General features: G+C 39.2%; 1 protein-coding gene across 6 annotated transcripts; it reads right to left on the bottom strand.

The window, feature by feature from the left end:
• Window positions 1-26: 26 nt before the first annotated feature.
• pkma (pyruvate kinase M1/2a) lies at window positions 27-16,532 on the bottom strand. Of its 6 annotated transcripts, none has more exons than XM_040011183.1 (12): window positions 14,893-14,957; window positions 10,222-10,312; window positions 9,309-9,490; window positions 8,839-8,930; window positions 7,038-7,169; window positions 6,751-6,937; window positions 6,375-6,645; window positions 6,011-6,161; window positions 5,712-5,864; window positions 4,003-4,169; window positions 1,421-1,602; window positions 27-1,304 (listed from the first exon to the last, which is right to left on the bottom strand). In XM_040011183.1, the coding sequence occupies exons 3-12, from the start codon at window positions 9,460-9,462 to the stop codon at window positions 1,198-1,200; spliced, it is 1,596 nt and encodes a 531-aa protein (XP_039867117.1). In that variant the 5' UTR covers window positions 9,463-9,490; window positions 10,222-10,312; window positions 14,893-14,957; the 3' UTR covers window positions 27-1,197. The 6 variants fall into 6 exon arrangements, with proteins under 6 accessions (XP_039867117.1, XP_039867118.1, XP_039867114.1 ...); XM_040011184.1 differs by lacking the exon at window positions 14,893-14,957 and adding an exon at window positions 14,820-14,844; XM_040011180.1 differs by lacking the exons at window positions 10,222-10,312; window positions 14,893-14,957 and adding an exon at window positions 16,477-16,532.
• Between the last annotated feature and the right edge of the window lie 1,713 nt (window positions 16,533-18,245).

Below are 18,245 nucleotides of genomic sequence, written 5' to 3'. Positions count from 1 at the left end.
GATTCAAACGCATCACAACATTCAGATAGGTGCTCATCTCTTTTATTGATGGAACTCAAGTCTTGTTGGACAGCTCAGTACACCAGCTAAGCATTATAATACTCCTTTACATTTTGTTAGTTCTTATACTCTAGCATTACAATCAAAAGCATGTTACACACGTGGAGACAGTTACAGCGGGTCACCAACAGAGATAGAAAATCTGGGATCCTACCCATCACCACCATTGACTTAGAGGGTCAGGGCTTCATATCTTTACATCAGTCCTATACTCAATCACACAAGTCATCTTTAGTGAACCACACATTTTTCCATAGGTGCCAGCTTTGATATCATCTAAATGCAAAGAAATGTAAAAGGCTTTGACACAACTAAACACACAAACACAGTAACTACCTCTGAATTAGACATCCAAAACTCGCTTTCTATAGACAGTCAAAATATAAGTAGTATTGGATGTCCCAAAACAAAAGTTCACCACTCACAAGAGTCAAGTATAATATTGAATGTAACATTGGAGTAAATTAGGAGTGCAACACTTACATATACACTGTTGTACAGTGAAAGCTGGCGAATGAGGACACTTCATATAGACAGCACTAGAGCAGGATTTGTTTGGGTGGAGTGGTGGAGCCACTGTGCGGGGAGCCCAGAGAATGCCACTACTTTGTTCAATTAACCAGCTGAGGAGTGTTTTTAGTATGCCCTTACAGACTCAAGGGGCTCTGGTAAGGTCAGCTGGCTCCACCACCAACCCCACCTAAACATGAGTCAGTACGCACATGCACACAGACCAGGAAGCAGTCACTCATAAAATTCAACTTTTAAAGTTATACAAGTGTTCTGAGTGAATAAATACAGCAGTTTCTGGTCAGGGTGTGTTACTGAGGCCCTGAAGACTGGTTTGATTTAGGTAATTGAAAGGAATGGAACATAGGTAGAACTGTGCGAAAAACACACTCCACTCACACTCAAAACCTCGACCATGAGGGTTGTACCTTTTCAAAAATCCTTTGCATCATTTCCTAAATGCTAAGTTGTTGAATGGTAGAGCATGTGAGCCCCAGTGTCTGGATTCCAAAGGTTGTGAGCAGGAGTGAGGTGTGGTGTTGGAACGCTATGAAAGATAGATGAAAGGGAAAAAAAAAAAAAAAAAGAAAAAGAAAAAGGAGAAAGCAGAGCTGCCCTCCTGGCTGTTCAGGCCACCAGAACCACACGCATGGTGTTGGTGTAACCAGAGCCCGGACGCCAGCCAGTCAACACGATGACAACGTCACCCTCTTTGAAGAAGCCTCTGGCCTTGCCTAAAAAAAGAAAGAAAAGAAAAAAGCATTATGAAACAATAAATGAAGCAGTGGTTATTTGATGTATTAAATTAGGTTTACAGTATACAGGGTATTAAAAGGTAACAGCTGCTTACCCATTTCCATAGCAAAGTTGACACGCAGGTCTACATCCTCTGCCCACACTTCGTTTGAGGGCTTGGTGTAGAGGACAGGGAAGATGCCGCGGTACAGGTGGGCCTGACGAGCCGTTTGAGCATTACGGGTCACAGCGAGGATGGGGGCACGGGGCCTGTACCTGGAGATCAGGTGGGCAGACCTGCACGGACACAGAGGAAACTAAACACTTCATCCATATTTCATTGATGTAAAGACTGCAGTAGTACAAGTTTACTGAAGAGATTCCAAAAAGGAAATTGATGGATTTTAATGCATACTGAGCAGGTGAACCCATTACAACTGCCCAAAAATTTGTATTGATTGGTCCAATCATAGCCCAAGTCTCAAAGTTAAAATGATCAAGTAAAGATAACCACATGTTCTTAGGCAAATAATTGCAATATGGTGTCTTTAATGAGCATATTTAATTTTATATCCATCTGTCCTGTTGTAGCTACCATCTTTTTGCTTCATTATGGAGTAACCTTAATTTAAAGTTTCATCAGCCAAAAAAAAAAAAAAAAAAAAAAAAAAAAAAAAAAAAAAGGGGGGAATTAAACACAGTGTTTTATGTCAAGGTGCTCTGACAAACTGATGTTTATTTCTGGAGTGTATTGTTATCCCTGCTCTGTGCTACTGTACCAATTGATGTGTCCCATGATTAGCATATGGTACACCTGTAGACAGCTAAAAGCTTCGCTCATCTCGGTCAAGGACACAGCCACAGTATTAAATCATTTTTTCTTATCTAACTTTTGTAAAAGGACTTTGAACTTCTTTACAGCTTTATGGTATTCAGTGCTTTTTGATTGCAAGGCAGACTTCTTTTTGGAACACGATTTCACATTAGCAAATTCCTCTTGTAAAATGGCTGAAATTTTTCCCTATTATAAAGCCCTCCAGTCACGTTTCATTAATGGAACTCTTCCTTTATTTCTGATTCCAGTTGTTATACTTGATATCATTAGGGGTTAACATACTACTTCCAAAATACACTCAATGTTTCAGTGATCCATTTAACATGGGTGAGAATCCCAATGTTTTGTAAATTAGTAGTTAAAAAAGGTTGTGCAGAACAATGAGGTTTTAATTAGATTTTTTTTTCCAAAAAGTGCAAAACATTTAACAAAGCAGACATATCCAAGCATTTAACTCATAATACTTAGTGATTTTCAGCAATAAGTAAGAAACTAACAACTTAATATATGCAAATCATCTCCATACTGATGGTTTCCTGAAAGAAGCAATTCAGTGCAATTAATAATCCACCACCCACACATAAGTGTTCTCAGATAGTCTGGCTCATTTCTATTTCTCAGTGTTCTGCTCCCAACAGGTATGAGAGGCAAGGGAAGCAACCAGAGTCTAACATTTCCATAGTGAGTGGTCAGAGTAGCCCAAAATAAGTGACAACACTTATGTTTTAGCATCGATATGCAGAGGTTTAAGGTCACTGTCAGTAGCCCAAGATGTCCACGGTTAAAGACCAAGTGATCCTCTAATAGCAAAGACTGTTAAAGGATCACTTTGTTAAACGTGAACTTGGCGTTCTCTGAATGAACCAGCTGCTGTACAGCTAATAACGAGAAGAGAAAAATGCTGGCAATTTTTTAAAATCTGCATATTTACACCATAGTGTGTAAATAAGTTATGGTTTTAAAATAATATTTTTGTCACAAGTTCTCAAACATTTTGAGCCAATACAACAATCCAAACTAAAATTTCACAAAACTATAAATGACAAGAGTCTAAAAGATGGGCACCTGGGCTAATGACATAACAGTCTCATTTTTTTATAAAATTAGTTACTGTTATCACACACTCACACACACACACACACACACACACACTAGAAGGATGGGGATTTTCACAAGTACATTAGGTGTTTGAGGAAGACGGAGGAGCTGGGTTAAATGGGCGAGCACAGGTTTGGCGACACCTTACCTTCGGACCTGAATCATGTCACCTCTATTCCACTTTTCCTTACCTTCCAGTCTTAGTGAGAACAATAATGGCACTAGCACAGCATTTGAAGGATGACTCAACAGCTCCAACAGCTACTGCTTCTGTAGGATCTCTGGTCAGCTGCGAGTGTCTCCTCAGCTCCACAAACAGCTTTCTGTGGAAGGTGGCTGCCTCGGCCTCTCGTGCTATCTGAACCCCGAAGGGAAGGGTTGGGGAGGGGTTACTCTCAATCACACACACTATATAATGAGGTACTCACATCAATGGGATTAACTGGCAAATGTGTAGCTAGACTCTTGGTTAAACAAGGATGGCTAATGAAGCCAATGAAGATGTTCACACACACAAATCAGTGAAGAAGAACATTGAGTAATAGGGTTAGGGATATGTTGTCATTTTTCTTTAGGGTCCCCACACAAGCATTTAACTGCTTCTATAGAACTTCTTAACATCCAACCATGAGTCTAGTTATGTTTGCCAGCTCTCCCAGTTGTCCCCTTGGAAAGTCCCTGCCTGGCCCTACGCTGCCTCTCAGACTCCTTAAATACAGTTATTAGTGACCTCCACCAAGTGGCAGACCAGATAACCTGCCTACCTTCCAGAGCCTGTGAGCACAATGATCGCAGAGGCCAAGCTCTTAAAGGAGGCCTCCACAGCACCGATTGCAATGGCCTCAGCAGGGTCTTTGCAGTGCGGCGTGGAACGACGCAGGTCCTCAAACACCTGCCGATGGAACATGGCTGCCTCGGCTTCACGAGCAATCTGGCACAAGTGAGGGCAAGATGCATCGAAGAAAGGAGTTTTCAAACCAGGCAAACAGTTGTAAAGCAAGAATAAGTGACAAGAAAAAGGAAAACAAATTAAGGAAGATGAAAAACAGAGGGACAATGTTAAAGGGACGCAAAAAAAAAAGTTAGTGAAGGAGGTTTTAAAAAAAAAAAAAAAAAAAGGAAAAGAAATGAAAGGCAATATAAGAATTTAGGTGTGCAGTAAGTGGGGGAAAAAGGGGAATGTCAAGATTAAAATACAAAAACTTTTACATGATATTAAATATGACATACAGTGAACTGCATATTAATTTTAAATTAAATTATCTAAAACATTAAATCACAAATATGTCCTAAAGAAGCTACTGGGTTAAAAACAAATGACAAACAGTGAGTCAAACTGCACAAAAAGCTGAAGAAACTGTTGAGGGCAGCCAGGAGGAATAAAGAGGAACCATACAGAAATAACTTTTAACAGAGGCTTAGAAGAGGTTAGTTTTATTTTCCTTTTCCTTACTAAATAAGTGTTTTATTTAAATAAACAGAGGCTATTAAGAGGCTGTACTGTACATAAGATTCTAAAGCATTCCTTCCAACTTCACTGTGGGGGCAGCAAGTTCAAAACTAAGATCTGCAGGACTGCTGAGTCACTGCATCTCTATTGCAGAGTAGCTGTGAACAGTTGCAGCAAGCCAAAAAAAAAAAAAAAAAAAAAAAAAAAAAAAGGGCATGAATAATGAACACAGCATTAAGTGCATACTTTAGAGCAAATTTCTATGGGGTCTAAGACTTCATCAAAGGTGCTTTACTTTTATTGTACTTCATTCAGACTGTCCCTAACTAAACAACACAAATGTGGGTATACAGTGTGCAAATTTTAAGGAATCTCCACAGTCCCTTGTTAATCAGGTCATTGAGTGTAGCATCATTTAAAGATGCTTTTTCTGTTCCCTTTTCCAGCAGCCACATTTTTTTTTTCCTCTTTCTGGAATACAAGTGATTTGCACTATGAATTATTTAACAGCTACCAAAGTTCCACAGATTTCCCTGAAATCATAGCAACTTTAGTAACTAGTAAACAATAGCAGTAACAGCCAATGTGTTAGATGAAGGGGTTCAGGCAACATGCATTATGATTTGGAAATCATGCAATGTCAGAGTTATTTTAAATGCCAAACACAGACGGAATTATCACTGGGATTTTGTCAATTATCCCAACTGAGAATTTTAACATGGTTCATTTGTATATTGATGATGTCTGCTAACATCTTAACGTTTCACCAAGTGACAGAGTAAAAAGTTTATGCCAATGGGCATGAAAGTGAACACAAAAAAAAAATAAAATAAAAAAAATATTGAAAGGGGAAAAAAGGGAAAGAATGAAAGCATAACCACCCAGTAGCTATAATCTTTTCCAATTTATAATTGTAATTCATGCAATCAAATCACAAAATCATTACTTTAAATTACAGTTCTTTATGGCCTAATTTGAGATATTTTCCCCATCTTTTGATATTGTTATTATACATTAACTCACCATGTGCTGTGTGCGCACTGCCTCCAGAGGATAGTCTCCCTTGGCAGTCTCTCCACTGAGCATAATGCAGTCGGCTCCATCCAGCACTGCATTGGCTACATCACTGCCCTCAGCACGAGTGGGTCTAGGCTTCTTGATCATGCTCTCCAACATCTGAAAAATTTAGGAAAATAAAACCAGTCTGGTTAAAATTTACGTAGCTGAACACATTTAGGCCGACAGGATGATTAGTACACCGAGTACTCAGCAAACTAGATGTGCTAGGAGGAAATGCAACATTTTCTTTACTGTTGTCTGACCTGAGTGGCACAGGTGATTGGCTTGCCAGCTTTGTTGCAGCGACCGATCATCATTTTCTGGGCAAGGAAGACCTTTTCTGTGGGGATCTCAATACCCAGGTCACCTCGGGCAACCATGATCCCGTCGCTGGCCTCCATGATCTCATCAAATCTGCAAAACGGGTAGAAAAATTCCAGCTTATCAAATTCATCAAGTGCAACCATTTGTTATGATATATTGTCAGGACTATGGCATAAACATACACTCATAAAGACCACTTTAAAGCCCTTTAAAAAAAGGTTTCAGCTTAATCTTTTATTTCTTCTCTACAATACACCATCATTTAAATAAAAGATGTTGATATAGCAAGCCATTTCCACACACCTGCGTACACCTTCATGGTTCTCAAGCTTGCTGATGATCTTAATGTTTTTGCCCTTCTCTCCTAGCACTGCGCGGACAGCATGCACATCTTCCGCTTTGCGAATGAAAGAGGCAAAGACCATGTCGACTCCCTGCTGCACACCAAACTGCAGGTCTTGGATGTCCTTATCAGAAACAGCTGGCAGGTCTACAGCAGCACCGGGGAGGTTCACTCCCTTCTTACTTCCCAAGGTGCCACCATTCTCGATCTCACAACTGAGGAAATCAGTGCCTTTGGAGGTGAAAAATAAACATAAGTATTTTTTAAATATTATAATAGATCAGAAGAAGAGACTTTGAGGCTGGCCTCATTTATCATGGCCTGGCTTTTACTCACCAATCTCCTTGACTTGCAGGGATATGAGTCCATCGTCAATGTAGACCTTGCTGCCAATTTCAACAACTTTGGTAATGTTCTTGTAATCAAGCCAGAGAATGTCCTCACTGCAGTTCTCCTGGTAAGCATCATCTAAGGTAAGCTTGATCATGTTGCCTTTCACCAGCTCCACCTCAGCAGTACCACTCTGTCAAATCATTAACACAATCATCACATAAGTTATTGTTCTTTCTGGTTGGGTTTTATTCTACTGAAGCTTTGTAAAGAACAAGTGGAGCTAAACTCACTCCCTTAATGAGGCCAGTCCTGATCTCTGGGCCCTTGGTGTCCAGAGCAATGCCAATAGGCCTGTACTGGATGCTGCCAGGCTCAAAGCTCTCACATGCCTCACGAACGTTCTTGATTGTTTGCGCATGATACTGTAAAGCAAGGAAGAAGTCAATATGTTAATATATTTCCAGTAAATACTCTTCCCCAGATGTCAACCCCAACTATTTCTTTCAGTCAAAACTGTGCCTAACAACCTCTTTCTATTCCATCTTGGACTGCAAACATGTTAAAGAGTAATACTATTTTATGCATTTATTCTCAGATAAAGGTTTTACAAAGCAGACATAAAAGTAACGCCAGACAATTAACAGATAAAAATACAACTCACATGACTATAAACTGGGTCATAATTATACGTTATCATCATGGGGTTAGAATAGAATAGCCCTTTATTGTCAGTGTACACGTACAACAAAATTTTGGGAGCTCCACTGTGGTGGAATAAAATATAAATAGTAGGCAGCATGAATAAATAGCAAACAGGAGAAATGTATACTACCAAGTTGCAAAGTGCTTGGAAGTAGGAACCTTTTATTTATTTTTAAATGAGTGGCCTGAGGGATGGGGGTTACTCAATCCATGGCTCAGATTAGTAAGGTGGGTGGGCAGGAGTGGGGTGTGTGTTGGTTGGGGAAGGGGGGGGATGCTTGTTTACAGTCCAAATGGCTCAGAGGAAGAAGCCCTTTGGGAGTCTGGAAGTGTGGGAACTAATTGAGGGCAGTGGGTCAAACAGATGGTGGGCGGGGTGCACCGTCCTCCTGTCTCGTTTTCCTGAGACAGGAGTTCATGAAGCATGGACTGACATGGGCTTGCATTTTTTAAGTGTGCATTTGGCTATAAAGCTGTCACGGTTAATAACTGGACAGGTGACATGCCACTGTGTGCGTCCTTGAACACAGGTTACACTTGATTATGACAGACACCTTCTGATACTGTGCCATGTATGATAAGTTTGAGTGTAGAGTTTCTCAAAAGGAAATTCCTCAGTCAAGTAGATGATGAAAAGTAGTACACCAATAATGAAACTAAATCCTAGCACAAGCAGGAGTGCAAACGAACTAAAATACATTGTTATATCTTAAAGGAAGATGAAGAATTTAGGTGCACTTTTTCCCCCAGAAATCTTGCTACTTCTCAATGCTGGCCAACATTTGCTACAGAGCTGTGGGAAATGCTATAAGAAAATTAAACACAGCCAGCTTTGCACCTTAGTGCATGCTAATTAACTAGCAGTGTATTGTTTGTGGTTTTATAAACAGCTACTGCCTGCCTACGGCTTATGCTGCCTACCTGGGTAACCGGAGCTTTCAATAATAACTTAAGTGGCAGGTTGGCTGACTTTCAAAGTTACACCACAACCACTATGAGAAAACCATTATGGTTTTGCTAGCTGGAAAAAAAAAAAAAACCCAAAACAAAGCCAGGTGTTGCTGCTTGCTTTTCTAGCACTGCAAAACAGCAAAGCTTAGATTTAGTTTTCCATTTTCAAATCTACAGTTACATTGATTCTTTGTGAAACAGCTAGATCTACTCAGTCCAAGAATATATTAAAGTCAAGTATGTTAAAAAAAAAATTCAAAGAAAATTATTAATGATTTCTACACTGAATTTTCAGAATCTGCAACACCTTTAAAAACAAACAAAGAACTATATTTGAAGAAACCATCAGCTCAGATAAAATTAGATTTAACTGTCTGAAATGTAAACTGCCATTGCCCAAGACATTTACATAGCAGACCGAGTTGTAGGAAGACCCACCTCATGTGTGCCATGGGAGAAGTTTAAGCGAGCAATGTTCATTCCAGACTTGATCATCTCCTTCAGCATGTCCACAGATCGAGAGGCTGGCCCTGCACAGAGTTATTGAAAATTCTAACATTTAGGATTTTGATACAGTTTACTAGCAGGGAGGTACAAGTCATTGTGTACAAACTAAAGTCCAAAATGTAAAATTCCAAACAGATCTTATTTTGTTAAAAGATACGGTACTGTATGAAGACTCAATGGTGTGAACGGAAAACTTAACCAAACGTTGCAACGTTTGCACCACAAAACCAAAAACTAAATCTCCAGAAATGCAGTGTCTTAGCTTTTAAGCTGCCCCTACAACAACGGCTTTAAAAACAGATGTTCTCTTTTAAATGTACAAAGAGCTTCCTTCCACATCTATTATTGCGTGAGTACAAGTTTAAAAAAAAAAAAAAAAAAAAAAGGTAGTTTGGACCAACCAATGGTGCAGATAATTCCAGTGTTGCGCGCAGTGATGGGCTCTGAGTCGATATCCAGCAGGCACATGTGTTCAAGGAAAGTGTCGGCCGTAGCAGCATGGAGCTGCTGTGTCTGGATGAAGGCTGAGCCCATATCTCCTTTTAACTGAGGCATGGTGATTCCTGGTGCAACTGGAGAAGTCCTAAACAGGAAAGAGAAAAAGAAATATAAAAATAAAAAAATTCATCTAATACTGAGGTTGTTGGATTCCACTGAAAGCATCATGCACATACCTGCATTTGTGTTGTAAAACAGGATAGCTATTAGTTACTCTATGATATAAACTAGCCTAACAGTAAGACTGTTAGCAGTCTATGCCCTTTTTGTATACCTTTGTATTAGACTGCGCAAGTCCAACAAAATGTGTCATGATATACACAAGTCATGGCTCAGTTTGCCATAAGGGGAAAACTGAACCATGGTAGTGCTAAGAGTCACGAACTCCAAATGTTGTCAGTCGCAAAAGGTAAAAGACACACACAAAGACTATTTAACATTAGGCTTATGAAATCTAAATATTGCATTTTTCAACACTGGGTTATTGTGAGCACAGAATTTGCACAAGACTATCTTGAATTTGAGGATATGAATGTTTCACGCTTCAATAATTAAGGAAAATAACTCCAACCTCTATGGAATAGCTTAAAAACGAACAGGAAATATATTAACGTTGATCTGTAGCGCTAGAGGACATGCTAAAGCTTATACAGAGTAGTACAGCCCATTGAGCTGCTAGACCACCCACCCTTCTTGCTGAGTCACCGATGCCAACAGTCACATCTCAACTAGAAGATTGGAATTTCTGTACTTTCAACATGAAACCATCACTCTTTTCTAGTTGTAAAACACAAGGCTGTATAAAACAGAGATTACCTAAAATCCTGTGCAGTGGGAAGTGACTCAATATAGTCAGTTGCACACAGGGAACTTTTATGTGTGGCTGGGACACTCCCTTCCTTTCAGCCTGCGAATCAGAGTTATGAGAGGTACGGTATCAATGAGCATTGTAGCATGCTTAATCCAACAAGGTAGGCATGTCTCAGCAGGGTGTAACATTACTTATCTATAGTGATTATGAGTGCAGCTTCTTTTAGGGCTCTGGTTGCTGTGGTTACACAACTAAAACAAATATTTAATTTAATAGGCTGGTTTTACAGACCGTAAAATTAATCAGATTTGATTAACATCACTTCTAAGTAGATTTGAAGGGTTTATTTTATGCATTTTTTTTTAATCAAAGCAACAGGCTGATAAGTCACTAAAAGCCACTGAGAGTGTTTCACCTTTAGTACCAGTCTTAATTCCCTACCAATATACACAGAACAGGATACAAAGGCTGATGCATGGAAAAAAAAAAAAAAAAAAAAAAAAAAATCTGGAAAACAGACAATTTTTAGGTGCTGCAGCTACAACTGAAGGCAAAGCCATCTTTGTAGTAATTTCTCAGTGGAACATTTACTGCAGACACGTGGTAGTGGTCTGACTTTCTCTTACTCATAACATCCTAAATGCAAATGCATCATGGTGGGGGATTCCAGACAGAACCTCACTGCCAGCAGCCTGCTAACTGGTGATATAACATTTCCATCAATGAGGCAGACTAATGTTGTACGTGAGCTCAGTCACACTACTGCAGCACACTCAACCCCTCAGTGGGCTGAACCACAGGGAAAAATCTCAGAGGGGGAAAAAGGAGCCTGTAATCATGCTAGCTACTGCAGCATGCTGTTTTTAAATGATTTCCTGGTGTGACCCAAAAAGCAATAAAACTACTTTAACAAAATGGATTAAATAGTACAATAGCACATGTCGAACAAACACACCCGATGACAATCAAAACATCTGAGAAAAATGCAACATCTAGATGCAATGCCATCATTGTCACTCTTTTCTACAGTCTAATTTAAATGTTACATCTTTAACGTTAAACCTCTAAAGTTCAATACAGTCCATCAACATTGCAAAACTGAAAAGACATTTAGAAGGAAATGTGGAAATGAAGTTTTATGCAACTTCCTACAGAAGATGTTTGTTAGACGACTACAAATATGTCCAAAACCAACTCCCCTAAAAAAAGGGAAATTCTGTATTTATACAACAGAGAGAGAATTCACTGGAGAAGAGAAGAGTTAAAAAAATAATTTAGAACTGTGACAGAAACGTCAAGCTGGGCAGGGGCATAGGCCTCTCTGCACCATACAGCCAGTCTTGGTGCTACACGTGGGCACACATGTAAAGCCTTCTATATTTACTAGGCTGTTCCTTGGATCTCTGGAAAGCTACTGTGTTAAAAAGCTTTCCACAGACAGATATACTGACCCTTGCCAAAGTGCTCAAAAGCCCTGTTGCTGTAGTTCCCACTACATAATGTGTCTCCAGGACACACAAACAGTCATAGTTGGCAAAAAAAAACCAAAAAAAAAAAAAAAAAAAAAAAAAAAAAACCCACATAGCTGTATCTAAGAGTAGAAATAGTAATAAAACCACAGGCTTGCTTCTAGTGACAGAATTGCTAGCTTACCCTTGCTTGTTGAGGTTGGGGATTTCAAATGTGCATCACCCAAAAATGTGCTGAATGTCTCATCATTACTGTCATAAAAATAGGGATCTGATAAGATTTTCTTCTGCAAATACACAGAATTATCTGCATGTGTCTTTTGCAGTTCAGGAAAAATGTCCTCTCACACTCACATACTGCCTGTATCCTCAAGTGAAGTGTTATTTTTGGACCAGAAGGAATGAGACTGGCCAAAGAACACGCATTGTTCCAGCTTGTGTGCTCCTTGTTGTTATAGAGAAACACAATGACTACATAGAGGCATCTCTGAACCCCGGATACCTAGTGGACAGTAGTCACAGACCAGCAGCAGCTACAGCAACCCTGACACAGATACAGGACCAGCTAAGAGCAGAGTGCTGATAATCATTTTGTAAGACATATACTTCTGTAACATATTCTCTCACCATCTTATCACGTCTTTCTAAACCATTTCTTATCCAACTTATCTATGAAAACAGCTGTGCAATCATAAGCAGTTACAGTAGCATTCCTGCCAGGGCGACATAACATTTTGTATGACCTGCTAAGCATGTGATGTAACACTGGGCTAATCCAAGGTGGCTCTTGAATGGTTTCAATCCTCCACACTCTCTCAACCAAGGCACCATTTGCAGGTTACACTACATACCCCCAGTAGATCTTCCTGTTCCTCTTGGGGACAAAGATTGTTAACACAAATGACCTCCATAGCCACCCCAGTGTGCTTGAGCTTCCAATGCCAGCGAACAAACTTCTCCTTGCTACAGCAGAACTGAGTGCGGCAGCAACGTGCGTGCATGTGTGCAACATTCCCAGGAGCTCAAGAGTAAATCCATTCAATGAGGATAAAGGATATGAAGAGCACCCACAGTGACTAGACAGTCACCACGATCTAATACAACCGACATACATGAGACTTCTGTGATGGTACAGCAGTATTCTGACACCAGTGTTGCTACCAGTCTAGGGTAGCCCCGAGTCTAAAAATGGATTTTTGGCTAATAATAACACAACATGGCAAGTCAAGTGGCAGAAAGCTAATCCTCAGAATACATGACAGTTGTTAGAACCTACAGATTATTACAAACTTTATTTAGGGTAGTGTGTACCTTTAGAGTGACCATTTTGTCAGGTGGTGGCAGAGGAATACTCATAATGGTGGAGCTGGCTCCATGCGGCATTAGCAAACATACATCTACAGTAGAGAGACCAACAGCTGTTTGGTCCAGATTAATACACTGACCACCCGCTTTGCTAAAGCTAAACTTTCTTATCAAAACAGCAGGTCAAGGACAGTAGTTCCTACTAGAAGAGGAAATTGTAGTTTTATTCATTAACTGTAGCAGCAGGTGGCATCCACGACTCACACTGGTCTTGGTAAACAGATAGGTGCCCTTTACAATGATTTCAAAAGCAGAAAATTACTAAGTGATGACCCTGTGTGTTTGTCACACAGAACCTTCTGTTGAGGTATTTGTTGATGATAAAAAATAAAAATAAAAAAAAAGTTCTAGAGTCTGAAGTTTAAGTTCACAGGCTCAATTTAACTTGGGTTACTCTGCCTTTATGTGAGAAAATAATTACAACAGTGCCTCTAGAGTTCTGTGCTTTCAGTCTAGCTTTAAGTGGCAAAGACACTCAAGGTTCTCTTGTGGAGTTAATCACTTCAACAGAACTCAGTCAGTTGCCTGACAATCTGATTTGGTTGGGCTCTTGTAAATGAGACTTGAGACTAAAGAAGTCCAGACGCTTTTCTTTGCAAGCTCCTTTGACTACGATGACCTGGATGACTGAGAACCTTCACAGACTAAATGAGACTTCAATTTGTAAACAGCTCATTTGCCCAGGAAGGTCATATCAATGACAATTAGTGTTATACAAATAACTGCATTTCAGAAAATAAAGCATATGCACGAGGTGTATTTCACAATTATTAAGGATATCAAACTGCAGTTTAAAAATTCAGCTAAAAGACTTCTTTTTGTGGAAAAAAAGAAGTGTTCACATACCTGGCAGGATGAGACCTGCCTTCATTCCTATGTATCTAGTGTCAATAAGGCCTTCCACCACTGCGGAAAATTACTGTAGTAAAACAAAACCCATATTTCAAACTAGATCTACAGGACGGCCATGCCATACACAACATCTAACGTGGCCGGCATTTACTTAAGAGAGGAAAGACTGATTAATTAAAGGATGAAGATGCGCATCGTGATGAGTTTAGCTTAGCAGTAACGGGCACACGGAGGAAAAGGAGAACACATACCACGCAATTCTTTAATTAAGTATCATTACATTACCAACAATGAAATTAACTAGATTGTTTCTCATTATTTAAAAGCTACATCAGCTATAAAGCATCAGTGTTTTATAAAAATGCATCAAGTTATAGTAAAGACGATGCGCTAAAGGTCACGTTCTCATCCTGCGTCACATTTTCCTGAGCTAGACGCATCACGGAGATTGACCAATGGGAAGCCGAAAAGACGGAGGGGCCACACCCACGTCAAGAGGCAACAGGAAGCGATTCTACAACGTTTCACGCGAATGAAATAAAATGTTACTGGTATTCATACATTTTCTGGGTTGGCTACAAAAACAATACTGCTACTTTTTGAGAGTTTGTAATATAAGCAGCTGCTCAATTTACACATACATTCCCTCGGCTTATCAGTTTATTAAATGCACTGCCACAAGGCTGTTAAAAGCATTCTAAGTCCGCATATGAGGGGTTTAAAATGGCTGATCTAAGATGACTGTATTCATCTAGCTGTATTAACACTGTTACATTTTTGAGGCTTTAAAATAGTAATCAATTAAAATACCGGTAAATGAGAAAGACAGGAAACCACATGTCGGTGAGCAACACGCAGAGTTGCTCGATAATCTTACCAGAGTGTAAAAAATAACTACTGAAAATAAAAAGTCTTACAGGTTTTAAAAGCCGTGACACGTCCGATGGATCGACAGACAATGCAGCTGAACCCCCTGTTGAGGATACCCACCTTTAGTAGCTGTTGAACCGATGTGACTGGCGTATCACTGAGCTCAGCTCAAGGTGATCTCTTTAGAACCTCAAGCTATGGCACTACTTTCTAGGGATGCTACGATATCCATCCGAGAGAACATGTAAAAAAGGAAAGGGGGTCTTTAGAGTCTTATATCAACCAACCTGCGACCATTATAGCATCAAGAACACGAAAAAGAAAGATTTATTTCACTTTTATATCGGGTTTACGCCTGTTGAAAGCCAGGAAGTGGTAAATGAAAAACAGCGCGGAAGGATACAGAGATGCGTATGGTAGTGGTTGGGACGCGTGAGGACCTGGGCATGTGACTATGTGTGGCTTTCCCGAATAAAAGTGAGGAAGATGAAAAATGCAGTAGTTTGCTTAACATCGGCATTCTGTCTCCGTTTACAGGCGTAGTATTTAAATGAATTAAATATTCCTTGTTGTCTTTTGGCTTCATTAGTGCCTGGACGTGCTAACCATCTGCTGCTTAGTGTAACATGGGAAGCATCATTAGACGTGCTGTATACGGTAACAGACTTGTGTGCTGTCATAATATATTTTTATGTTAAACTTAATTGATGAAAGACGGTTAATAGAAAGAAAGAAAAAAGAGACCCAAATGCTTTTTAGTGCCCCTGCTGTATTTTGTAAGTTCCCAATCAGTCAGCAGTAGACAGAAAAATCTAACGTGGGCCTCGGAAATTCTTTATAGACTCGACCTCCATCTAGCGATAAAAAATGATACAGCAGTCTGGTTATGGTCAGTTATATAAGAATTTGCATTTTGTTACTTAATATTGAATATTGTCAATATACGTTCTCTTAAAATATAAACATTAATTTCGGTTATTTGTTATGTTATGTAAATATTATTTGCGCCTTATTTAAATTATTATTATTATAATTTGTTTTTACTTTAAATCATATTCGTAATTTATAAATACAAACTATAGCAGGCATCCCCAAACAGTGGCTTGTCCCCCACGGTTGAAGCAGGTGGGGTAACGATGACCAAGGTAAATATATGACATAAAATTAAGATAAAAAACAGTTTTTGGAGAAATAAGGAAAGAAAATAATAACATTCAAATTGGATTGATTTTTAATTGGTAAAAGTTGATAGAATGTGTTAGGCATAAACTGCTTCTGAAGTTGTGAATGTCATAAAACTTTTAAAAGCCACTGGACTACATTAAAAACCTTCCTGTGTTAGAGAGAAAGAGAGAATGTAAACTTTTGTTTTGGGGGGGGGTATACATTTACATTTTACCACTTGGCAATAAATACACATAACACGGATTTGTGCCTTGCATACAGTACATAACTATAAAAAAAAAAGCTTGCCACAGTGATTAGTTATCTGGTTGCCGAAAGTAAATCCTTGACACAGGCACGAATACATTTTAACTGCAGTGAACAAAATGTTTAAGCTCTGCAACAAAACCTGCAGATAATCCTAAACATGTAGTTTACAAAAACAATAAAACACAGATGCTATTTTTTTGCACTGCTACAAAAGCCTGCACTTCCCACTGCAGATGTACCCCCTTTTCCCATGTTACATGTTTAACTCACCTGTTAACAGTTGTGGTAGCACTGCTACTCCCACTGCCCATGTTGCTGTCCCTCTGATTGCTGGCTTCCTTTACTTGGACCCCATCTACTCCAGCGTCCAAGGCCAGTTGACACACCTTTCCAGGTGAGGAACAGACCTGCTGTTCAGTCTCTTTGTTCACTGCCCAAGCTCTTGGCTGTCAGTCAGCATTAATTGCTGCTAAAGCCTGTGCCATGTTGTACAGTAAGACAGTATGAGAATATGCTCAGATAAGTCTCAGAGATGAGCAGATAGAACACCTTAATGCTGCTAATACTGCTCTAGTAAAACTGCCTCCACCAGTGCTACCAAAATAAAACAGAATGTGAAGTACTTGGAACCACGGATAAAAATCAATTGCTTTAAAATATTGAGCTCATTTACAAAATGAAAAAAACATTATGTTATTACAAACACATATCTATATATACATGTATAGAAGTGAATACATACATATATCCATCACCAAAACATGGTATTGTGTCTTTTTTCTCCTAACCCCAAATAGAATAGTGATGGTGTGGTCGCAGTTTTAGTAATCTGATTATGCTGAAAATGGAGTAAAGATAATGACCTAGACTAAAGACAGAGTTTTCAAAGTGTGGCCTATTGCCCAGTGTTAGCTGTTGGTAACCTGGTAACCTTTTGTGCAGGCAACTAGGTTGACAAGCTTGACAAACTTCTGTTCATTTCCTTCGTCCACTTTATATTGCACTGTGATATAGCTGTTTAGAATAAGATCAGACGGATGAATTTTGACTCCTCTGTACTAGTCATCATAGCAGACTAAACGCTAATGAAGAAAAATATAGCTGCTGTCTGGAAAATGGCTGCTCAGTAAGGGTTAGAAAGCTTGTTTTTCAAAAACCAACAGAAACCTCCGCCCTAAACTGAAATATTAGAAAAATGTACAAACAGACAAAGGGTTCATGTGTGCAGTTTTCTTTTGTAGACTTTAATCAAAAGTGATTCCCTTAATTTGGCAACCTCTTGTCTAAATAAGTCTGCATATGTAATTTAGAATATTTAGATTGACTTCTTAGCTTCACAAATAAAGTACCAAAAAGTCTAAACTCTGTAAGCTGATGAAATCACTGTGAATGACATCAAAACCCATATTTTTAGTGTTTCATTGGAGTCAGTGCCCTTTAGTTTGCATTATTGTGGGACAAATAAATGTCTTATTTTCTTCTTCTGGCAGCTGGTTCCTTTAGAGGTCACCACAGCAGATCAAGATTCAAGTTTATTGTCATTTCACATGGTATTTACAGAAATGCACAGGTTGAAAGCCTCTGAATGCAGGCTGAATGCCAGCCTCTATAGTGCAGTAATCGGGAAAAAACAAGAATACACTAATAAAAAAACTAAAATGAGGATAAATACCAATCAAAAAGCAGCTTTCCAAGACACTCAGATGTAAACAATCACACTCTTTCAGCAGATCATCTGTGCATCTGCCTTTATCTTATCCAATACCTAGCAATTGGGTGGGTAAGGGGCTGTCCGAAGCATGTCTGTCCAGACTACAGCCTCACAACAGGCAAGTGGATGGACACCTGTCCATTAATCTTCCCATTCTTCAGGTCAGTTCTTAAATAGATACCTGGAGATAAAGAGGGTAAAGACTGATTAGCTGAAAGGCCATTGTCTCACACATGCAAGTGAGTCTATTTTGGAGACGGGAACAATTGTTTTCTTATAATGTTAATATAATATAAGTCACTTTTTAAAACATAATTGGAGTGTTAGT

Source organism: Simochromis diagramma, unplaced genomic scaffold, assembly GCF_900408965.1.
Source record: "Simochromis diagramma unplaced genomic scaffold, fSimDia1.1 OVJJ01000603.1, whole genome shotgun sequence".
NCBI lineage: Eukaryota > Metazoa > Chordata > Actinopteri > Cichliformes > Cichlidae > Simochromis > Simochromis diagramma.
This window is presented reverse-complemented; position numbering and strand designations above follow the sequence as displayed.